Source organism: Suncus etruscus, chromosome 17, assembly GCF_024139225.1.
Source record: "Suncus etruscus isolate mSunEtr1 chromosome 17, mSunEtr1.pri.cur, whole genome shotgun sequence".
Taxonomy (NCBI): Eukaryota; Metazoa; Chordata; class Mammalia; order Eulipotyphla; family Soricidae; genus Suncus; species Suncus etruscus.
The window spans coordinates 21745074-21769198 of NC_064864.1; the positions used below are offsets into that span (position 1 = coordinate 21745074).

General features: G+C 48.4%; 1 protein-coding gene and 1 pseudogene across 2 annotated transcripts in view; both read left to right on the plus strand.

Annotated features, from left to right (window-relative positions):
* The window catches only part of MED15 (mediator complex subunit 15), an 82942-nt gene that overhangs the window by 52791 nt on the left and 6026 nt on the right, over positions 1-24125 (plus strand). The window contains exons 3-9 of one of the 2 annotated variants that reach the window (XM_049764602.1): positions 1390-1441; positions 4656-4685; positions 6610-6822; positions 10943-11178; positions 12082-12405; positions 13697-13813; positions 18138-18257. In XM_049764602.1, coding sequence (XP_049620559.1) covers positions 1390-1441; positions 4656-4685; positions 6610-6822; positions 10943-11178; positions 12082-12405; positions 13697-13813; positions 18138-18257 — 1092 coding nt within the window. The remainder of the gene's footprint in view (positions 1-1389; positions 1442-4655; positions 4686-6609; positions 6823-10942; positions 11179-12081; positions 12406-13696; positions 13814-18137; positions 18258-24125) is intronic. The other variant, XM_049764603.1, reaches the window with a different exon arrangement.
* LOC125995505 (uncharacterized) lies at positions 7803-7889 on the plus strand (annotated as a pseudogene).

Sequence of the window (24125 nt, forward strand, 5' to 3'; positions counted from 1 at the left end):
CAGCACCCCATATGGTTCCCTGAGTGCAGAGCCAGGAGTTAGTCCTGAACACCACCAGTTGTGGCCCCCAAACAAAACCAACCAAAAAAATAAAATAAAATAAACTGTTGGGAGCAGTTGGAAAGTGGGAGTGTTGATAGTACTTCCTAAGTGTCCTTCTGCTTCCCAGAGCCTCTTCCTGCTCTTTGCATGAAGTTAACCCACCTTTGCCTTTCTTGTCACTTAAACCTCTGCTCATTCATTCCCCTGGCCAAAGGACAAAGTGATGGGATGAAGTTTGGAGATAGTTATGGTCTGATAAAGGCTGAAAAACTATCCTCGTTTTTTTCCATTCGGCTGATTATTATTTTATTTCTTTTGTTTTGTGAGGTGTTCTTGGAGTAGTTTATATTCCCTATCACTCCTCAGCTCGTAGGCTTGTGTCTCTGAGATAGTGCCTACCAGTGAGTGGGCGGGGGGGGGGGGGGGAGAGGAGGAGGGAGAGAGAGAGAGATTGTCAATCAGCTATCCAAGAACTTGTGTCATGTCTCAGCAACTTGGAAGGAGGACTCTGAGCAGGAAGAGTAAGTGGGGCTGCCTTGCCAAAAAGGTGGCCATGCAAATGCTCAGAAATTCGATTAGTAACTCACACATCTCTCTTTGACCATGGAAAAAACTCACAGCAAACTCCCATGACTAATTGTCCTTGGTCGCACAGAGGGTAGTCATCAGGAGTCGAGAGGCTCTGTTGGGCAGTCCCAGGACATGGCAGCACAGGCTGCCACCTGAATGTAGTGCTGTGCCCTTTGCCTTGCCTGTGCAGTAAATTCAGGCGAGCAGAGATCTTCCAAAAAAGCACAGCTAGGGCACTCATCCAGCTTTGCATGCAAACACGACGTCAGCAGTGAGAAAGCAACAGCCTGGAGCTTTAAAAGCGAAAGTACTTTGATACAAATAGTGCGGAGACAAAAGCGGCCTGGCCTACGCAGACAGGCTTCTGATAGCCTGGACGGCTAGCTTGATCAGGCCCTTAGCCCCTCTGGATCTCACTGATCCTTTGTGGACAGGAGGGATCTGAGCCGGCTGACTTGTACCTTGGTGAGTGTTAAGAACTGGAAGAAGCAGCCGTTGGAAGGAAGCCTCTTGGTGTCTTTCTTGCTTTGTTGTTGTTTTTGGTTTTATTTCTTTATGCCTTTTGCTGCGGGCCTGCTCACCACTGAGCACTGAAAATTTTTCTCTGAGAGATGGATTCCAGAGGGGCCTCCTAGTTGTGTTGGTGGGACTCAGCCGGGCAGCCTTCAGGGAGGAGCCCTCCAGTGGGGGTGGGACAGCATGAGGGGGCAGGAAGGGGGGGGCACACAGCTGTCTTGCTTCATCTGGGAGTAAACTGCTTCCTGTTTTTACTTTTAGGACGAATACCTTTCTCTCGTGGCCAGGCTCATCATCCATTTCCGAGACATTCGTAAGTAAAATTCTACTCTTGAGTGCTTGTGGATCAGAGGCTAGCCCTGTCCACAGAGTGCGGGCTTTGTGGGCCACAGATCCTGGGTCAGAATGTCTCTGTGAACGGTTCTGCTCTCTGGGAAGTTCCTCATTGTTCCTCCCATTCTTCTGGAGCCTTTGCTTTTAAATGATTAATTTGGCAATAAGGAAATGTTAGCTTTAAAGTGATCTAAACTGGATTGCTATTTTTTTTAAATAGTACTAGGTTTTTAATTTTTTAATCGAATCACTGCGAGCTACACAGTTACAAAGTTGTTCATAATTGGGGTTTCAGTCATAGAATGTTCCAACACCCATCCTTTACCCTGCACATTTCCCACCACCAATGTCCCAGTTTCTCTTCCTCCCCCTGGCAGGAAGAGGGGAAAAGAAAAAAAAAATCTTTCTTTTCCTCTCTCTCTCTCTCTCTCTCCTTTCTCCTCTCTCTCTTCTCTTTCTCTCTCTCTCTCTCTCCTCTCTCTCTCTCTCTCCTCTCTATCTCCTCTCTCCTACCCCCCCCCCCCCCCGTGCAATACTGTCACTAGAGTATGCATACCACTTTACCTCCTTAGAGCACCCAGTTCTTTTTTGTTTTTGTTTTTGTTTCTTGTTTTGGGCCCACACCCAGTGATACTCAGGGTTTACTCAGCTTTGTGCTCAGAAATTGCTCCTGGCTTGGGGGACCATATGGGATGCCAGAGGCGGTCCATTCTAGGTTGGTGCTTACAAAGCAAACGCCCTACCGCTTGTGCCACCGCTCTGGCCCCACTATCCAGTTCTTGTCCAGGATGATCATTTCCAACTATCATTGTCATAGTGATCCTTTCTCTGTTCTAATTTGAATTGCTATTTTTTCTTTGTCCATTCTTATTTTTTCAAAGGACAAACTGATGCTTTTAATTCCTGGAAATTTTTTGGGGTGGGGTGAGGCCACACCCAGGGTTACTTCTGGCTCAGCACTCAGAAATTGCTTCTGGCTCGGGGACTATCGGGATGTCGGGGATCCAACCCACGTCCATGCTGGGTAATCTGTGTGCAAGGCAAACATCCTATTGCTGCGCTACCACTCCGGCCCTCCCTGGGCATTTTAAAAGTCAGTTTACCATGGAACAGAAACTTTTTCATATTTGATTTTATTGTCCCATGGAGGCCTGACCTAAATATTTTGTGTGTTCCTGTCCTGCTAGAAGCTGCTGAGGCCACTTCCTAAGTCCTGCCTCCAGTTCCTTGCTCTGGCCCCTGACACACTTCACCTTCTGCAATCCTCAGGACCCTTGTATGGCTTTGTCAACCAGACCTGACTGTAGCTGAGACTTCAGAGGCATGTTGTTGTGTTGGGATTCTGCTGGTCTGTGTGTAGACAAACAGTGTTCCTGCCACAGGCTCTAAAGGACACAGGGCACAGACTGCTCCACTTCTGCTAGCAGCACCTCCTACAGTTGGGTGTCCCCTGGATATGGGTCCTTCTGATGCAGCCTGTCCTAGTGGGCACTTGGCAAGTTCAGCTGTCGCCCCCACCTGTGGTTGTAGAGACAGTAGAGCCTCCGTGGCAGCAGTCTTCAGGGCGGGGCACTAGGACCTCTGAACTCCCAGGAGGTCAGTAGATAAGACTTACTTTTCTTTTGGTTTGGTTTTTGGATCATACCTGGTAGTGCTTAGGGGTTTACTCCTGGCTCTGCAGTCAAGAATCACTCCTGGGGCCGGGAAGGTGGCGCTAGAGGTAAGGTGTCTGCCTTACAAGCGCTAGCCAAGGAACGGACCGTGGTTCGATCCCCCGGCGTCCCATATGGTCCCCCCAAGCCAGGGGCGATTTCTGAGCACATAGCCAGGAGTAACCCCTGAGCGTCAAACGGGTGTGGCCCAAAAAAAAAAACTAAAAAAAAAAAAAAAAAAAAAAAAATAAAATAAAAAACAAAAGAATCACTCCTGAGGCCAGAGAGATAGCTTGGAGGTAAGGCATTTGCCTTGCATGCAGGCGGTCAGTGATTCAAATCCCTGCATCCCATATGGTCCCCTTAGCCTTCCAGGAGCGATTTCTGAGTATAGAGCCAAGAATAACCCCTGAGCGTTGCTGGGTGTGACCCAAAAACCAAAAAAAGAAAAGAAAAAAAAAAAGAATCACTCCTAATTGTACTGGGGTACCACCTGGGGTGCCAGAGACAGAACCTGAGTCTGCCACATTGAAGGCAAGCACCTTTTACCTGCTCTACATTTCTTTTGCTCCTCAATATCACTTCTTTTTTTTTTATTTTTTTTATTTTTGGGCCACACCCGGTAACGCTCAGGGGTTACTCCTGGCTATGTGCTCAGAAGTTGCTCCTGGCTTGGGGGACCATATGGGACACCGGGGGATCGAACCGCAGTCCGTCCAAGGCTAGCGCAGGCAAGGCAGGCACCTTACCTTTAGCGCCACCGCCCGGCCCCTCAATATCACTTCTTTGCTCACTCTCTATGAACATGATTCGCAAGGTAAATTTCACTGGGTTTCACTGTCTTCGCACTTGGTAATGGAGGGCAAAAAGACCAGCACCAGTAACGTGGGAAATGAGCCCACAGTGACCCTCTCTGCTTCTTCCTGACAGAGCTCTGCCTGTTGGGTTGGGTGGGCCTATTTGGGAGGCAGCCCGTGGATAGGGTGACCTTGGCCATCTCTCCAGAACATTGAGAGAGGGCACGGCTGCTGTGGCAGGTCACTCCCTGGTAGACTTGTCTTGAAGTCAGCCTTAACCTCAGTTTCCTTTTCTAGAAAATGGAGATTTACCTCTATAGATTGGGCTAGAAATAGATGGAGGTGCTGGTAGTCTCAGCATCACTCTGGCCCTTTACAGTTATGTGTCACTCTCGCTTGCTGTTCAGGACTTGCACTGAGGCATACCCTGGGCCTGGGAGGGAAGGACAACTGGAGAGGTCACTGCTGTAATTGGAGTAGGGAGGCTCTTAGAAGCCCAGGTTGGCCACAACTGACTGTGCCCTCTTCTCTTTGACCAATTGTGTTGGCTCTGCCAGGGGTGGGCATGTGCTCGCAACCCCCTCTACTCTGGGTTATGTTTTGTCCCATATTATCTCATCAGGGTCAGCTCAGTTTTAACAAATGACCTCTAGGCAAATGCCTACAGAATTGACTTGACTGTGGAAACATGCAGTTATGTAAAACTTTGTTTACTTTGGTGTGTATGTGCTTTTTTTCCCAATAGATAACAAGAAATCTCAAGCTTCCGTCAGTGGTAAGAGTTTTTTTTCATTTTGAATTAAAGTTTTTCCATCTTGGATTTGAGACAACAGGAGTGCGATTGTGGGTGCTGCATGTGCCTAGGATAGGGTTGTCGCCAGAGAAAAAAGTTTACTGGAAGAATTGATCTAGTTGTGAGAACTGCCTGGCCATGCCTTCCTTCCCCGCCTTCCCTCCTCCCCCACATCCTTCCTCTTCCTTGCTGAGGCTGCAGTCACATGGTGCAGTCAGACCATCCCTTTCCATTTAAATACTGTTACTGTCTGGCAAAAAAAAAAAAAAAAGTCATCAAGTCTCACAAAATTATTATATTAATCTAAAATTTAGGGAAGATAATTAGCATATTTAATATGATGATCTATAGAATAGCATTTCTTACTGAGTAGCTATGAATTACTTTAATTTTTTATTATGTTTTAATTTTTGTTTGTTTGTTTTATTTTTTTGTGGGACCTCCCTGCAACTGCAGGGGGCCAGCAGGGTAATACCTGGCAATGCTTGCAAGGCCATATGGTGTTGGTGCTGGGAATCAATCTCAGGGCCATATGCAAGCCAAGTATGCATTTCAGCCTTTCAGCTATTTTCTTGGCCCCATAGTTGTAATTCTTTCTCTTTTTTTTTTTTCCTCTTTTTTTCTTTTTGTTTGGGTCCCACACATGGTAATAGTCAGCTGGCTACTCCCAGCTTAGTGGTCAGAAATCACTTATTGCAGTCACTTGTGAAACCAAGTAGTGCTGGGAAGCAAACCTGAGCCTCCTGCTTACAAACTGTACTCCAGCCAATGTGTTCTCTCTGACCCCGCTTATGTTTTTATTTCATGGCTTTCTCACCTAAGTGGAACTGTCTGAGATACAGCCCTGGTTTCTTTGACCATGATGCCAATGAAGGGGTCTGGAAGACAGTCAGTCTGTAAATCTCTGGCCTATGAGGAAGGGAGTCTTGCTAGCTTGCTGTGTGTCTTACCATAGGCAGCAAAGCTGCAGGTGGCAGGTGGTCATTTGCCCACCTGTGTGGTGGTAGACTCTCAGTTGCCATCTGGGGGCAGGTGGAATGGAGCCTATGACAGAAGCATGCCTGAACGCTTGGTATCGGAGCATAATGTTCTGTGGCAGGGCTTCCTGTGAGGGACATCCTTGTCCCAGCATGTAGGTAGCATTTACCCATGAGCTCATGATACTGCAATGAACTGTCTTGGGCTCCCTTTCAGGGCCCTGGCACTGCTCACTGATGAATCTGCAGATCAGAGGCTGATATATCAGTGTTCTATGGCCCCCTCCTGCATAGCCTTTTTTATTTTCATTTTTATTTATTTATTTATTTATTTATTTATTTATTTTTACCATACCTGGCAATGCTTGAGTTATTACTTCTATCTCTGCATTTAGGAATAACTGCTGGTAGGCTCAGGGGACATATAGGAGGGATGCTGAGGGTCAAACACAGGTTATCTATGTGCAGGACAAGCACCTTACTCTTAGTTTGTTATGATATGTAGAGCCTGGATGCAGGGGTCTGTCCTTAGAACTCCTCAATGGGGACTGCAAGGACTCTGCTGAAGTGGGTTCCAGTTCACTTTGCTGGATCACTTCAGCTCAGGTCCTACATTCTTCCTTAAGGGAGGGCTGTGGTCTTTGATTGCCTTTGAATTCCTAGTTGTGTCTAACCCACTAGGAGAAGTATACGGCCTTGAAAATCAGGTGCCACCACTGACCCACTCTCCAGGACTTCTTTGTCATCTGTGTTAGGACCCAATCATTGGCCAGTTTGTACAGTAACAGCTGCCTGTTCTTGCTATCGCCCCTCCTACTGTGGTACTTAAAGGGAATCATGCCTGTGTGTTATGAAAGGCTTCACCTTCACCTCCCTTGGAGCCTTGTTGGTACATGCCTCTGAGATGCTGTGCACTTGTGTTCCCACAGACCCTATGAATGCACTACAGAGCCTGACTGGTGGACCCACTGCTGGAGCAGCTGGAATTGGCATGCCATCTCGGGGCCCAGCACAACCCCTGGGCGGTATGGGGGGCCTTGGTGCCATGGGGCAACCAATGCCCCTCTCAGGACAACCACCCCCTGGTACCTCAGGGATGGCCCCACATGGCATGGCTGTTGTATCTACTGCAACTCCACAGAGTGAGTATTCCATTGGCAGAGTCTGACATTTTCTTTATAGGCCATGGTCAGTTATTCTTTTACTTGAGATAGTTTGGGGGAAAGCATGGCACTTCACTCTTTGCTCATTTCTGTTGTGCGTGGTAAGAAAAGGCTCCAAGCCTTCCTTGCCTTTGCTCAGCTCTTCATCCTAAATCTCCGTGTCCCTCTTGTCTTCTCAGCACCCTGACAGGGAGAGAGCCCAAGAAAGGGTGCACTGGAGAAGCTCTGTCTCTTGCTTCTATATATCTGAATTTTACTTAATTTTTGGCCTTCCAAATCATGCTCACTCCCAGCAGTACTCTGCCAACAGGGCTCTGGTTCAGTGCGAGGGCTGAGGATGCAGAGCTACCTGTACCCTATAATGCTGGTAATTATATGTCCATCAGTGTCACCTATTCAGTCTCAGATGTAGTGCCTGCGATGCATGCTCCCCAGACCACTTAGCTCGGTCTTAGCCTGTCTGGCTCCATTTTATATTCTGGTACACTGGTTTAATTTTATCATAAATGAATATTTTATGATAAAAATAGCTTATGAGTGTAAGGCCAGAGAGACAGCACAGCAGTAGGGCATTTGCCTTGCAAGCAGCCAACCCAGGGCCGACTGTGGTTTGAATCCCGGCATCCCATATGGTTCCCCGTGCCTGCCAGGAGTGATTTCTGAGCAAACAGCCAGGAGTAATCCCTGAGCGCTCCCGGGTGTGACCCAAAAACCAAAAATAAATAAATAAATAAATAAATAAATAAATAAATAAATAAAAAACTGTGCTCACGGGGCCGGTGAGGTGGCGCTAGAGGTGAGGTGTCTGCCTTGCAAGCACTAGCCAAGGAAGGACTGCGGTTTGATCCCCCAGCGTCTCATATGGTTCCCCCAAGCCAGAGGCAATTTCTTGAGCGCTTAGCCAGGAGTAACTCCTGAGCATCAAATGGGTGTGGCCCCAAAAACCCAAAAAAAAATTTGTGCTGGCTTCAGCAGCACATATACTAAAATTGGGACTATACAGAGAAGATGATGACATGCAAATTCGTGAAGCATTCCATATTTAAAAAGAAAAAAAAGAAATAAAAAATTATATGAGTTTAGAATGCTCACTGAGGGCTCGGAGAGATAGCACAGCGGCATTTTTCTTGCAAGCAGCCGATCCAGGACCAAAGGTGGTTGGTTCGAATCCCGGTGTTCGAATCCCATATGGTCCCCCGTGCCTGCCAGGAGCTATTTCTGAGCAGACAGCCAGGAGTAATGCCTGAGCACTGCCGGGTGTGGCCCAAAAACCAAAAACCAAAAAAAAAAAAAAAAAAGAATGCTCACTGAGAGCCAGAGTGCTTGTCTTATACACGGCCAGCCCAGGTTTGATCCTAAGATCAAACAGTCCCATCAGGAGGGATCCCTGAGTGCAGAACCAGGAGTAAGCACTAAAACCACTGGGTGTGGCCCAAAGACAGAGACAAGAAGAATGCTCATCTGATAGGCTTTGCAACCTAAAGCTTTGTCTAAAATCCAGTAGTGTAGTTTTGCTTGCCTACTAACACCCTCCCCAGTCTGAGCTTGACCCACATCCTGTTTTCTGCCTCTGAGGGACCTGGTCCTCTGGGTGGCTCCAGTGGAAGGGTGAAATGGGTTCTCTCATATCCTACAGCTGTCTCTATCAGAGACCTTCCCACTTCGCCTTCGATTTATATTCCTGCCTCTTCTACCTGAAGGGACAAGGACAGAGATTTTGCTAGGACTATGGTCATCCCTGGTCACTCTCTGGAACAGGACACTGAGATTGAAGATTGGATGTAGCTGGTGTTGCAGATGCAGTTTTCACTGTGCATCTTTTTTACCTCAGTAAATATTTTCTTTTTTTTTTTTTTTTTTTTTTGGTTTTTGGGCCACACCCTGTGACGCTCAGGGGTTACTCCTGGCTATGCGCTCAGAAGTTGCTCCTGGCTTCTTGGGGGACCATATGGGACGCCGGGGGATCGAACCGCGGTCCGTGCGCAGGCAAGGCAGGCACCTTAGCTCCAGCGCCACCGCCCGGCCCAGTAAATATTTTCTATTGTGCACACATAGCTGACTTTTAAAATAATTCTTTCTAGGGGCCGGAGCAATAGCACAGCAGCAAGGTGTTGCACATGACCAACCCAAGATGGAACCCAGTTCGATTCCTGGCATCCCATATGGTTCCCCCGATTCCGCCAGGAGTGACTTCTGAGCGCAGAGCCAGGAGTAACCCCTGAGCGCCACCGGGTGTGACCCAAAAACCCAAAAAAAATTAAAAAAAAAATAAAATAATTCTTTCTTGTTTGGCTTTAAGGACACTGAGGTGCTCTTCTGCATTACTAGGTCCGGGGGAGGGTGCACTTATGTTGCTAGGTCTATGAAAGGAAAGATTTGCTCTTGGTCCTACTGCAAGATGGGGAAAGCAATCTGGGGGTTCTTCCTTCCAGTATAATTTATGCTGGAACCCTTAGCTTTCCTCACTCCCTGAGAAGTATGTGTAAATTGGGAGACAGTATTCCCTGTTTCAGCCTGTGGGAACTGCAGGTTGACATCAGTGAGCTCGCAGTTCAAATACAAAGCCAAACCTGGGTTTGATCCCTAGCACTGTGAAGAGATATCCTCTGAGCACAGGGTCAGGAATGGACTCAGACCTCCACCAGGAGTATCTCAAACTGCCCCTTCCTTCAAGAAAAATTGTTGAAAGAAGCAAGTGTGGATGAATAAATTACAGATTAGGTCCAACTGTGAAAGGATTTTGTGAATTATTAACTGCCTTTGGATAAATTATCCTAGGATATAATTCAGAAGAGAGGGGATTTCAACTAGGAAAGTATGGATAAGAAATCTGAAAATGGGACTAGAAAGATAGCAGTTAGGGTGCTTCCCTTGCACACGGTGGACTTGGGTTTGATCTCAGCATCCCATATGGTTTCCTAAGTGCAGAACCAGGAGTGACCCCTGAGCATTGCTGGATGTGGCCCAAAACCAAAACAAGCAAACAAAAAAATAACTTGGCCAGAAAGATAGTACAGCAGGTAAGGTGCTTGCCTTGCATGCAGCCAATCTGGGCATGTTCCCCAGCACCACATATGGTCTCCTAAGCTCTGCCAAGAATGATTTCCTGAGTGCAACCAGGTATGCCCCCCCCCCAAAAAAAGCAAAACAGCTTTGTTGAGCTATAGTGTACATACAATATAGTATATGATTTTAAAGTCCCATGTTCAGTGGTTTTTAGTATAATTACAGATTTGTGTGCAACCATTACTGCAATCAATTTTAGATTGTTTAATTTTTTTTGTTTTGTTTTGGTTTTGGTTTTTGGGCCACACCTGGTGATGCTCAGGGGTTACTCCTGGCTGTCTGCTCAGAAATAGCTCCTGGCAGGCACAGGGGACCATATGGGACACCAGGATTCGAACCAACCACCTTAGGTCCTGGATTGGCTGCTTGCAAGGCAAACGCCGCTGTGCTATCTCTCCGGGCCCTAGATAATATTTTTATCGGAAGAAGCTGCACCACAAAAATCTTGCAAAAGCTTGTTTATAGAAACATTAGATAATGTTTTCATTAGAAGATACTGCACCGCAAAGAAATCTTGCAAAAGCTTGTTTATAGGAACATTATTTATAATTGCCAAAAAGTTGAAACAACCCAAATGTCCTTCAGCTAATAAAAAATATGTGGGAATTCTGTAGGCAGTTTAACAATACAGGCCATGGAATCCTACACATTGTAGGATAAGCTACACATTGTAAATATTATGCAAGCAAAAGAAGCCGTCACAAGAGACCACCAACTGTGAGATTTCTTTTTCTGCTAAGTGTCCAGAGTAGACAAATCCATAGAGATAAAAAGTATCGTGATCGCTAAGACAGGTCCTGTGACATGGTTTACTCTTTTTTTTCTTTTTCTTTATTACTAGAGAGGAATTAATAAAAATTTGTAAGTTTCATGATCGACACAGAGGCCTCTCCCCTCGTGTCTGTCTCATAAATGGTGCATTTTGTTCCAGTGGCAATGGGGTGGCGGCCATATTGTCACACTCTGCACCCCTCTGTGATAGTGGGCTTGTGGCTTCCCTTTGCTAGTCACCAGATGTTCTCTCCCTCTTCAGCCCAGCTGCAGCTCCAGCAGGTGGCGTTGCAACAGCAGCAGCAGCAGTTCCAGCAGCAGCAGCAGGTGGCGCTCCAGCAGCAGCAGCAACAGCAGCAGCAGCAGTTCCAGGCTCAGCAGAATGCCATGCAGCAGCAGTTCCAGGCAGTGATGCAGCAACAGCAGCAACAGCTCCAGCAGCAACAGCAGCAGCAGCAGCACCTGCTTAACAAACATCTGATTCAAAACCAGCAACAGGTACCAGGTGTTCTTGTTCCTGCAATAGGCCTTCCTTGGTTGGTCTTTGAGGTCTGGACCAACAACAGCACCACAATGCTGAGTCCAGGGGCCACTGTGAGCCATGCTTCTTCCTCTGCACATGGAAAGGAGAAAGGTCCTGACTTTTGAGGGAGACTGTAATTACACCAGAAGGGCTCCCCTCTGTTTTGTCCTGGGGCCATACCTGGTGGTGTTCAGGTACTGTGCAGTGTCGAGAATGGAGCCCAGGCCTTCTGCATGCAAGCCAGTCCTCAGCTGTCTTCCCAGCCTCTGTCAAGCTTTGATGCCTACTAATTGCTGGCAGCTGAATCAGTGGGGTTTTCTGGGTGTTCCAGAAAAGTAGGAATTTTCTGAAAGGTGGGACCACTGATGACACCCTGCAGGTATTTTTCTCGAGAGCTTATGTGCCTCTTCTCTTATTTCTGAGTGTTCGCTGTCTGGCTACAGTACTCATTCACTTTGTCTAGCACCCTGCGGGGCACTGCCAATGTTGCATTAGAATCCCTGCTCAAAGAAAGAAAACATTTTCTCCCTCCTCTGATTTGCAGTTGGAGTCTAGCTGATGCCAGTATTTCTTGTGCAGTCTGCTCTTGGTTGCAAGAGGGAAGACTTTTGGGGATCTCTCCACTCCCCCCCCCCCAATCTGGACCTTGACTTGCTATGTCCTTTTCCCCACTGGTCACCTTCCTAGATTTTAGAGGCTCCTTCTCTGAGAACTTTATTTGATCTTACTTTTCCTCCTCATCCCATTGACTCCATGGGGACCAAGAAGCCATCAGTGGAGAGGTTGCAGACATACGTAGTTCTATCTGTGACTGCCAAAGTGTTAGCCCCAGGTGGGTGTCCAGGTGGGTGATCAGGTGCCTCTTGTCCTAAACCTAGATGCAGCAGCAACAACAGCTGCGAATGGCACAGCTGCAACTCCAGCAGCAGCAACAGCAGCAGCAGGCGGCTCTGCAGGCACAACCGCCTCTTCAGCAGCCTCCAATGCAGCAACCTCAGCCGCCTCCCTCCCAGGCCCTGCCCCAGCAACTGCAGCAGATGCACCACACGCAGCACCACCAACCACCGCCACAGTCTCAGCAGCCGCAGGTTGCTCAGAACCAGCCTTCCCAGATCCCGCCACAGTCCCAGCCCCAGCCTTTGGTATCCCAGGCTCCAGCCCTTTCTGGGCAGATACTGTACAACCAACAACAGCTAAAACTGGTGAGTACCATGACACAGTAAGCTATAGTTCTTCTCACAGTGTGTCTTTGTGCATGCTTAGAGGGCTATCCCTGACTGTGTTTGTGGGGGGCTCTTGCTGTCTCTGCTCAGAGTTGTTTCTAGGAGTGCTGGGGGCACCTATGTTGAGTCTTGGGCATCCTTATGTGGAGCATAACTGTAGACCTTTGGGCTATCTTCCCAAGTCTCTGTTGGGTTTGGTTTGGTTTGGTTTCGCCGTGCTTAGGATCTAGCCCAGCTCTTATATGCTCTTTACCAGTGAGATGAGTGACCATTGGTTTTCGGGGGACTCTTAGTTTTTCAGTTATATTTGGGAGTGCTCGGGTTACACCTGGTTTGGCACTCAGGAATCACTCATAGCAGTGCTTGGAGAACTACATAGGATGCAGAGGATGGAAGTTGAGTCCCACTTGCTGTATTATTGCTCCAACTCCATAGAGCTCCTGACGATGTGTTTGTTGGGGCAGTGGGACTGGGTCAACCAGCCCCGTGCCATTCTCTGCTTTTTTTTTTTGATGAGAATACATTATGAGATCTCTGTTCTGACTGGGCTATCCCTGGACTTGGGGCAGCAGTTTGCCTCCCAAGCAATGTGGCTGATTTCAAGGGTGGCCTTGGTGATTAGCAGAGTAGTGTTCTAAGCCAAGAGCCTTGTCCTTGTCATATTTTTGAGATGTTAACTCATGTGAAACACTGTTGATTTTGTTTTACTTACCTCTGTGCAAAGCATATACTGTCGGCCACATATACAAAGAGAAGAGAATGTCACTAAGTCAGAGTTTTTTGCAGTTTGCTTCCTTGTGTTTTCTAGCATCTTTGTTTTTGCTTCATGAGTCACATGGGCATATAGAAACAGTGGCAAGATGACCTGGAGGCTGTAAGGGCAGATTAGACGGGGAGTAATACGAACACCTGGGAGCCAGGCTACAGTGATGGGCCAGTCCTAGTTTCCTTCAGGGAGCTGGTTCTCCTCGCTGGGCTTGGAGACTGCCACTGTTCATGGCCTAGAGAGTAGGCAGACTGCCTGGCCTGAGGAGCTGCTGGCCTTGACAGCTGTCGGTGATAGTGATGTCATATGGTGAGAGGATCACACCCATCCATAGTGGTGAATGTGAATGTGGAGCTTGTCTCTGCCTACTGTGGGGCCTTCTCATGAGCAGGAAGTCATGATAGATTGAAGTCAGAGCAGTCCCTTCCCTTAACACCTGAAGCTCCCATAGGAATAGCAGGCCCTCTGCCCCATGTGACCATAGCTCCCATTATTTCTCTCCAGGTCCGAGCACCAATGGGGGTGCAGTCGCCGCAGGTTCAGCCACAGGTGCAGCAGGTGCAGCCGCAGGCAGCTGTCCCCGCAGCTCAGGCCTCCCAGATAGTGGCTCCTGGCGTGCAGGTGAGAACCTTTGGAGCCAAGGAAATGTGTGCTGGCAGATGCATGTCCACCCTGTGTGGTGCTGGATTTCAGGCACACTGTGACAAAGGCCTGGTGGCTTAGAGGCCAAGCTGGTCCAGCCTCCGGCTCCTTTTCCCTGGCATTCGGTCTGAAACAGGTCCTTCATCTGGGTGTGTGGTATGCTTTTCCTCTCTGTCTTTGTGAAGGAATCAGAGAGGAGCATTCCTGGCTCATTCTGGCCTCTGTGCTGAGCACAGCCTGCTGCAGGCGGACCGCAGCTTACTGAACAGTAGCATGAGCATGCAGATGGGGGAGATTTGCTCCAGTGATGTCACAGATCTGTGCTGTGAGCCCGCATCCAATTCACTGCTGGTGCTTGCCCCTGTGCTGAGAAATGTGGTCAGGCTGGGGACTTGATGTGTTTGCTAGAGATGGGACAAAGTGACCTTGCTAAGTCTTTGCTTTTGCCAGTAGGGGCCAGTTTGGGATTAGTGACTGGGTCACTAATGAAGATGGGGGGAGGCTTAATTCATTTCACACTTGTGCCAATGTTCAGGGCCAAGGGGCCTTAGCTCTTTCTGTCTGCACCCAGCATGGAGAGTAAGGTAGTCCTGGCTCCAGGGAAGGTGCTGGGTTTTGCCTGCCCTGGTGTGGTGCTGAGTAGTATGAGCTGCATTCCTGCCCCTTCCTTCGCTTGGGAAGCTGTGTCCAGCTCTACATATCAAGTGCTTCTGGGATGCCATGTCTTCTCTAAAGTGACACTTGGGTGCTGTCACCTAAGCAGAGTTACTGGTATCTCCTGGAAGGCAGCTCCAGAAGTATGTAGTGAGGCTCCTGACCACTAACAAGTCCCAATGTCATATTGTCAGCTGCAGCTGACCTGAGCCCAGAGTTGCCTATACCACCAGTCTGTCCAGACACTTAAGTGTCAGACATATTGTTTACCTTAATTCTGTAGCTAGGAAGGAAACTGGCCCCCCGTATGTGAGGTTGGAGTCTGTTTTTGTTGTCACCACTGTGTACTGAGACATGTCCCCTGAGGCCCCCCCCCTTCTTTTTCTGTCCTGTGCAGAGGAAGTGGTAGTATGTCATCAGAACTGACCATAGTAGCACACAGTGGCCACCCAGTCTGCCCTACATGTTTTGTGTGAGTCCTTCTCTGTTCTATACTCTCTTCATGGGAACTCCTGCATCTTAGTCCAGACCAGTAGGAGAGTAGGAATGGTGTGGCAGGTCTGGGGGGCCTTTTTAAATTTATTTATGTATTTATTTTGTGATGACAATTCAAACCCTGGGCTCACATGTGTGAAGCTTCTGTTCTGCCACAGAGTCACATTTCAGCTCACGGTGTAGCATTCTGTTTTGTTTTTTCCCTTGTAGTCCACAGCTGGTGGTATTTAGGGCTTTCTCCTGGCTCAGAGCTCAGGGATCTCTCCTGGCAGGACTCAGGACCAGATAGAGTGCAGGGGGATTAAACTGGGGTGAGTCAACTACAGGGCCAGTTCCTTCCTCAGTGTTCTACCTCTCCAGTGCAAAGGGAGTGTTCTTAATCCAGGAGCAGATATGTCTCAAGCTCACAACCAAGCTGCAATTTCTTGACAGCCTCTGCCTGACTTGCAGATCTGTCTTTGTGCTTGATCCTGCCAAGCTTCTTTACCCAGCAGGGCTGCGAGGTGGTTAGCTTGCCTTCGTAGCTCACATTCACAACTCTCCTTTGCAATCCAGATTGGTAGAGAAGACGAGATAAGGGTGCAGTTATTCTGATACCAAGACTTTTTTGTTTGTTTGTTTGTTTGTTTGTTGGGGGGCCACATCCACTGATGACTGGGTCTTTCCCAGTAGTGCTTGGGGAACTGGGTGGTGCTAGGGATCGAACCCAGGCCTCCCAAATGCAACTCATGTATAAATACAGCCTATTGAGCTTCCTCTGTACTTCCCAACCCCAAAACTTTAAGAACTTTAACTATAGAAGGTAAACTTTGACAGAACTTTGAAGAAAATATTTGAGTGTGAGAGAGGCCATCATCTTTTTCGTTTTCCTAGAGTCATACTGTCCAAAGTAAAACACTCCTATGAATAAAACCCTTGATGAGTATTGTTTCATGTGCAGCATTTCTTCTATGACTATATCTGTTGCCCTTATCTACCTCTTTTTCTTGAATCCTGGGATTATTTCCAGCTGTTCTGTTGTTACCAAAGGTACATGCCCTGATTCGTGGGTGAGTTCTGGATTTTTCTTGGCACAGGTGAGGCACTGGGTCACTTCGTAGCCTCAGATCTTATCAGCCAGGAGCTTAAGAGACTCAGACTGAGCCTCCTATGTAGAACTCACATGTCTGGTGTCAGGATGTGGTGCCACGTGCCATGGTTTTACACAGAAGAGGGCAAGCAGGCACACATTTCATGACAGAAGAGCTGAGATAGACCAGCTGACAGCCTGTCGTGCATCTCTAGGCACTTCCTTCTGGACAGTGCAGAAAAGAAGAGTCCTGACAAGTGCTTGCTCACATCCTGGGGCGAGTCTGCGATTTTAGTCCCAAATTAAACCTGCCTCATTTGCCACGTGATTCATGGAGATAAGAAAAGCAGCTTCAGGGGCCGGAGAGATAGCATAGAGGTAGGGTGTTTGCCTTGCATGCAGAAGGATGGTGTTCAATTCCAAATAGTTCCTCTCCTTTCTCATTTTAACCCCATCTCTTAGTATTTGAAAATATCATCGCAATTTTCGGGTCACAAAGACTTGTCATCAACAGCCTTCACCTTAATATGTGTTCAGGTGGCCCAGCCTGGCCTTCAGGGTCCTACTCTGACAGCAGGTGAGAGCCGTGTGCAGTTGCGGGGAGCAGAGACTTAGAAGGGCTGAATGAGTGTTGCTGCTACATCTCTGATCCTTTAACTACTACTGTTAGAATTCATGGCAGGAATTTTCAGTTCCAGGCAGAGCGGTCAGCAACAAATAGATGTTCACTTTCATTCTTCACCACTTCTGATCCCTCGAAACAATTCCGTGCTTCTTGCCTGTCCCCTGATTCCAGGCTCTATCTCTGGAAAGAGTAATGTTGAGCCATCCTCAACTCTCAGATGGGGACTCTGAGGGCATCATTGATTGTGGATGATCTCCCACCTTACTCCCCACTTCCTTATTTTGCTAACTTGAGGGGCACTGTTTTTTGGTATGGGCAGTGGGCGCCTGTAGAAGCAGCACATTTCCCCAGGGCTTTATCCTCACGGCCTTGCCTGCAGGGTGAACCTCACAGACGCCACTGACCCCTCATTTTGTTCTGGGGGATGGGAGTAGATGTTGGACTCCCAGGAACTGCTTGTTCCCTTGCCCCACCCCATTGTAATGTTCAGACTGGCCTGTGCTACTGCTTGTGTCACCCCTGGCTTGGTTCCTGCTGCATGTCAGCTGTGCGAGTGGGCCAGAGGCGTCCTGGGGTCTCACCTGTGTCGCCTGTCCCTGGCTCGCCTCCCCACGGAGCAGTCTTATCATTGCTGCTCAAGCTCACATTTATCTCGCAGCCTCCTGGGCAGACCATTCCTTCTCTCAGGCCTCCATCTTGCTTCCTTTCTGAACTTGGCCATGCTAGGGCCATGTGATTCCATCTGAATAGCCATGAACACAGAATGTGATCATGAGCGGTCAGGTCAGCTTTGACACCCAACCCAGAGCCCAGATTGAGGGTCACCAGGCCAGCCACGCATTTCCCATTGGTACAAGCCAGACACAAATCCCACCCTATGGCCATTCTCAGCCTCCTTCACAGCCTTTTTGCTTTAGGCTGAGGAGAGAGCAATCCCAGTGGATTCTGCTGGCGTCCTGGAGTCCGGGTTCTCTTACGCAGTGCTGCATCTCAGGAGACACTTGCTCCAGGCATCTCTTCCTCAGCAGATACTGGGAGTCTTGCAGGAGCAGAGGTGCCCTCAGAGACCCTTCCGCTGGCTGTGCTGCCAAAGAGAGGTGTCACGAGCTGCCCCAGTTTAGTGGCTGGCAACTTCTCACAGAGAGCCCTGGCAGATGTTCTCTTTACACATCTGACCAGGTCTCCCACTCAGCCTTGGAAGTCGCTCTCGAGGACTCTGCGCCCATCCGCAGATTTTAGGTTGGTTAAGGAGTGCAGCCAGCACATGTAGACCAAGTGGCAGCTCCATTATAGTCCTCTGTGCTGTGAGCCTGGACTGTAGGACAGCCTCCCCCATGCCATAGGCTCCCTTGCCTCTGGAGGGACCTCACCCATCACGCCAGCCACACACCCTCGCCACCTGCTCATGCACTGCATTTCTTTGTTGCGATCACCTTGTCTGTTGTCCCTCTGTCCTCAAGATGATCACCGCAGCCTTCGCCCCAAGCGGGATGCAAGTAAGAACCCGGTTCCCGCCCTCCACCGCTGTGTCTGCCGTCCAGTCAAGCTCCATCCCTATGGGCGGACAGCCCTCGGCACAGGTATTTACGGGGCAGCACCCAGGGCCTCCGGGAAGTTCAGGGCCTCTAAACACCTTTGTGCAGCTCTCAGTTGCCTCTGGCAACTTTCTTCACAGACAGTCTTAGGCCTGCAGTTTACAAGAGAGACCAGTCCAGCTGCTGTTTCTTGAGGGGACATGAGTAAATATCTGGGTATTTTCAGTGGAATTTTGGATAGTTTTAATGTTTCATGTTCCGGAAAGAAAGGGATCTAAATAGCTTTTTAAAATGTTTAGTGTTTTTTGGGCCATAGACAGTGGGTTAAGGCATTTGCCTTTCACGAGACTGGCCTGAATTCAATTCCTGGCACTTCATAGGATTTTCTGAGCACTGCCAGAAGTGAGGCCCCAAAACAAAAACTTATTTAGTGTTTCAATAGCTTTTTGCTGTCATTTCTCTGGTAAAATAAAACCAGATGCTAATCAGTAAGTTGTTTTCTAATACTGTAGCCACCAGCCATGCATGGCTGTTTGTGCTTAAATTAAAATTGAACAAGCTAAAAATCCAGTTATGCCAGTTGCATTTCAGGTACTCGAGCCCTATAAGGAGACTAGTGAATGCCATCTGAATGGCACCTTCTGTGCCATACTTCATTATGGCAAAAGTTTTCATCAGAACTCTTTGCTCAGGTTTATTGTGTGGTGTGTGACCATCCTGTGCCACACATCCCTGTTCCTCTCTGGACAGATAGGACATTGAGTATGTCAGTATACTTTTCCAGGTTCATGCATTCCTGCTTCTCCATCATCATGACATTTGGAATCTTCCATATAGTGTTTATTTGTTCAACAGCCGTCATTGCATTCAGTTCGCCAGGCACTGTTCTCAGATGGAGAGTGAGGAGTGCAGCGCCCCATCTTAGCCTTTTCCTTCCAGTGGGTTTTTGTGAAAATCGAGTAGGGGGAAGGTTTGACTTTGCCCTCCATTTTGAGTGAACGGCATCTGTCTTGCAGCAGACAGCGGGCCCTGCCCTCCCTGGTAGTGCTTGTGCCTGCACTGACAGTACCAGCGTGATTGCCAGGTAGTGCCCCCACTTGTCTGGAGGTGGCGGAGGCATTGCCTTTTGGGCGTGCTTAGTTTTCACATTCCTTGCCTTCTGACACAGGGTCATGGTTTATACTAACATTGTTTCTATAGTTTGTCACTGGCTGAACCTGTGTTCTTGGCCCTGACCTCTTGTGTAGTGTTTGGCTGTGGGAGGTGGGAGGAGTGGGCAGATATCTTTATGACCACACTCTGTAGAGAAGCAGAAGTTGTTGACTCCTCCTTGCTCCTTTTTGTCACTTCAGCTTTCCTTTTTGTGGCTTCTGCCCTGCTTGTTCTCTGACTTCTTGTCTCTTGGATCAACCAAGTCAGGGTGGTTTGTTGGGTGTGGGAGAAATAAGTTTGCCATCAACAGACTGATTTTTTTTTTTTTTTTGGCTCTTGGTGGTGCTCAGGATCGTGTGGTACTGGGGAGCAAACCCAAGCTTCCCACATGCCAAGCACATTAAGCTCTCATCTTCCTGACCTAATGCTGACTTTTAGAAAAAGAGTAGAACTTCCCAGCAGCGTGAGTGTGAGAAGTTGGGCTTAAGTCAGGCTCTCTGTGGAATTGTCATTCATTCTCCCACAGCACAAATTGTCAGAGCACCCAAGAGTTACTTCTGTTTATTACCAATATTAAATGTTCGCTGCTATTTCAGCAGCTCTGGAGGCTAGAGATGTGATCCCCCCTTTGAAAATAGAGATAAACTCAGGGGGCCAGAGAAATAGCCCAGCAGGTAAGGAAAAAGAAATAGAACTAAACTGTTAGCCGACACTGTGCTGCATCCATCTATCTACCCTTGCCTGTCAGAGGGGCCCCACATTCAATCCTTACTCATCCCCATGGCTGGCCAGGGAGCTGTTGAAGTAGCTTCAGAGTCAGTTGTTTGTGTCACTGCCTCTTTAGTTCGGTCTTCTAAGATAAGGCCACTTACTCTAGGAATCCCAGTCAGCATGAAACAGGGAGCTGCCCTCCCTTAGCAAGGTCCTGCTGCCCTTCATTGTCAGCAGTCCCACTACAGCAGGCTAGTGCTTTAAATTCACACTGCCTGACTGGACCAGATAGAAAATGAGCACGAGGAAAACTGTCATACAGCCTTGGATTGTCTCTTCTGGTGTCCCTTCCCCTGTCCCCATGACAGTGTCCAGAGACTGCCCTTTTGTGTCATGGATGCTTCACAGACACTGACAACTGGGTCTGACATAATCCTGTTCCGTGAGCCTTCTAGATAGTGCCCAGCGGGAAATTGGCCAATAGTTTCTGTCCTGCTGTTCCCTTGTTAGATAGAAGCAGGTGGCATTCATGGTGAGACGGAAGCTCCTGTTTGGAAGGTGGCTCTTGGGTTTAGGCAGAACAGGGAGCAGGAGAAATGACAGTTCCCGGGATGCTGTGCAGGTGTGGGAGGTCCCTTCATGGGTACTGCTCCACAACAGACTTCTCTGCTGTCTGCAGCCTAGCGCTCTCCCTCCTGCTCTCTGCTTGTTCTGCACCCATCCATGCTTTCCTCTCCCGCTCTTACAGCTGTGGATTGAGGGCCCTTCTAGGCACTCGTCCTGGCTCTCTAGGAAGGCAGGGAAAGAGGGTGCCTGGACTCCCCGGTAGCCATGTAAACTTGAGTACCTGAAATGTAGATGACTAGACAAGGGGTGGCAGGAGCAGGCAGACACCCAAGGCTCCCACCTGTGGCTCCGTCCAGTGATGGGCCTTGGGTTTTTTCCCCCCTGTGTGCACATGTGAGGTAATTGTGCCCCAGAGATCCCACTGAACCTGGCCTAGACCTGAAAGTAAGATTTCTGTCCTCAGATCTCCCAGATGAACTCTTTCTCAGGACCAGTATTTGGTGGCTGCCCCCATCCTAGTAGTGTCTGTGGTATCTGGCATTTGGGTACATGGACCTGCCAGGGCTTGGGTCCTAAATACCTGCTAAGGAGACCCCATTGGCTGCCTTCTGTAATTGTGTCTTAAGAGTTTTCAGAAGGTCTGAATTGGGTGTTGGAGCAACAGTGGCAGAGGGATGGAACCTGGGACTCGTCATAGAGGTGGCTGCAGGCTGTGGAAGCTCTGAGCCCTGTCCTGACCCTGTGAAGGCTGCTTTTCACTGCGCCTCATGCCCTCGTGCCTTGGGTGATTTGTGCGTCCCTGGAAGCCCCAGAGCAGAGGGTGTGGATAAAGCATGCTGTTTGTGCGTGTGAGTACAGAAAGCACCTTTAAAGTACACTCCAAAACAAAATAAAATAAAGCATGAAAGCATGTTCCAAGGGGCCAGAGTGATAGTACAGCAGGTAAGGCATTTGTCTTGCACACAGTCGACCCAGGTTGAATCCCTGGCATCCTATATAGTCCTTTGAGCCTTGCCAGGAGTGATTCCTGAACACAGAGAGCCAGGAGCAAAGTCCTGAGGTCCATCAGGTATGCCCTCAAATTTGTAAATAATAGGCTGGGTGTCATGCCTGCTTGGTCCAGACACTGAGGGACTCTTGAGGTCCCTGCTTAAGAAAGTGTATGCAAAAAAAAAAAAAAAAAAAAAAGAGTGGGGTCAGAAATTCAGACACTCAGAACTGAAGTTTTTTATTCTTGTCTTTTTCTCTGGGCTAGAGCAGAACACAAATTTTTTTGGCAAGGCACCACAATTGCAGACGTAACTGTTTAGTTCTCTCACTGGTCCCTCAAATTATTAGTGAACACTCTGATATGCTTTGTTTGTCCAGGCTACTGGATGTTAAACAGGAGGTTGGGGGCCCAGAGAAATAGCACAGCAGTAAGGCTTTAGCTCTTCATGCAGCCAACCTGGGACAGACCCAGGTTCAATTCCTGGCATCCCATATGGTTCCCCAAGCCTGCCAAGAGTGCACCTGAGTGCAGCTGGGTGTGACCCAAAAACAAAGAAATAAATAAAAATGAAAAGGGGATTGGGTGGGCCCGGAGAGATAGCACAGCGGCGTTTGCCTTGCAAGCAGCCGATCCAAGACCAAAGGTGGTTGGTTCGAATTCTGGTGTCCCATATGGTCCCCCGTGCCTGCCAGGAACTATTTCTGAGCAGACAGCCAGGAGTAACCCCTGAGCATTGCCAGGTGTGGCCCAAAAACCAAAAAAATAAAATAAAATAAAAGGGGGGGGGATTGGGTAGATAAGCACAATAAGCTTGTCTGACTCCATTAGTAGAGCATAGAACCCCAGGTGAACGTAGGGTTAAAACAGATAACAGCAAGAAACGGCCAGAGCAATAGCAGTAGGGCATTTGCCTTGCATGCAGCCAACACAGGATAGACCACTGTTCAAATCCCAGCATCTCATATGGTCCTCCGAGCCTGCCAGGAGTGATTTCTGAGCTCAGAGCCAGGAGTTAAACCCTGAGCGCTGCCCGGGGGTGGGGGGGTGGGGGGGGTGGGGGGGTGTGACCCAAAAACAAACAAACAACAACAACAAAAAAAAAAAACAGCAAGAAACAACATTTCTGGTGTTAGCAGCTTATCAGATACAGTCATGACACGTTTGACCGCAGCTACCAGCTTCAATTAGTCTCTAGCTGGGAAGGGCAGGTAGTTTCAATAGTACAAAAACAGAATATTCCTTAGGCACTGCAGAATTAATACATTAGTTAGCCCACAAGCAAATCGGGTATTTATTCTTGCCAATTGTCCTGTAGTCACCACAGTCAGCTGAAACATTATGATGGTCCATGTTCTTCTTGGGAGCTGAGTCAGCAGAATATGCAGGAGATCCTTCTTGTCTGGGCAGGTGACTCCCCATCTTTTTTTTTTTTTTTTTTTTTTTTGGTTTTTGGGCCACACCGGTGACGCTCAGGGGTTACTCCTGGCTATACGCTCAGAAGTTGCTCCTGGCTTGGGGAACCATATGGGACGCCGGAGGATCGAACCTCGGTCTGTCCTAGGCTAGCGCAGGCAAGGCAGGCACCTTACCTCTAGCGCCACCGCCCGGCCCCGTGACTCCCCATCTTAAGGAACAAGGAGATTCCTGTGTTTTGTTTTTAATTTTTTGCTTTTTAGGGCCACACCTGCAGCGCTCAGGGGACCATATGGGATGCTGGGATTCGAACCACCGTCCTTCTGCATGCAAGGCAAAACGCCTTAGCTCCATGCTATCTCTCCGGCCCCTGTGTTTTCTTTTTTTTTTTTTTTTTTTTTTTTTTTGTGGGGGGGTCATACCCGGCAGTGCTCAGGGGTTACTCCTGGCTCCATGCTCAGAAATTGCTCCTGACAGGCACGGGGGACCATATGGGACGCCGGGATTCGAACCAATGACCTTCTGCATGAAAAGCAAACGCCTTACCTCCATGCTATCTCTCCAGCCCCCCTGTGTTTTCTTTTAATCCTGCAATTTAATTAGCTGTTAGAGTGGAGAGGATAACAACATAGTTACCTCCCTTTACTGGGTCCAAGAGAAATGCCTCCTACACCTGGTATTAATTCTTTTATCATTAACATTTCTAGATAAGTCACAATCTTCCCCAACCACGAGGGTAGTTGGGCATAGTGTAATTTCCACTTGATATCAATGGCCTTAGCTAGTTGAAGGCCCATGGCCCTTCTCGCCCCTATTTTCCTGCTGACCTTCCTATTCCATATTTTTCCTAGAGATTCTACCACCTAAGAAATAAGAGTGTGCAAAGGTCTTCTGTAACTTCTTCAGACTTGCAAAGAACTTTAGACCCCCATGTATAAGAAGGGGTGAAATTGGGCCCGGAGAGATAGCACAGCGGCGTTTGCCTTGCAAGCAGCTGATCCAGGACCAAAGGTGGTTGGTTCGAATCCCGGTGTCCCATATGGTCCCCTGTGCCTGCCAGGAGCTATTTCTGAGCAGAC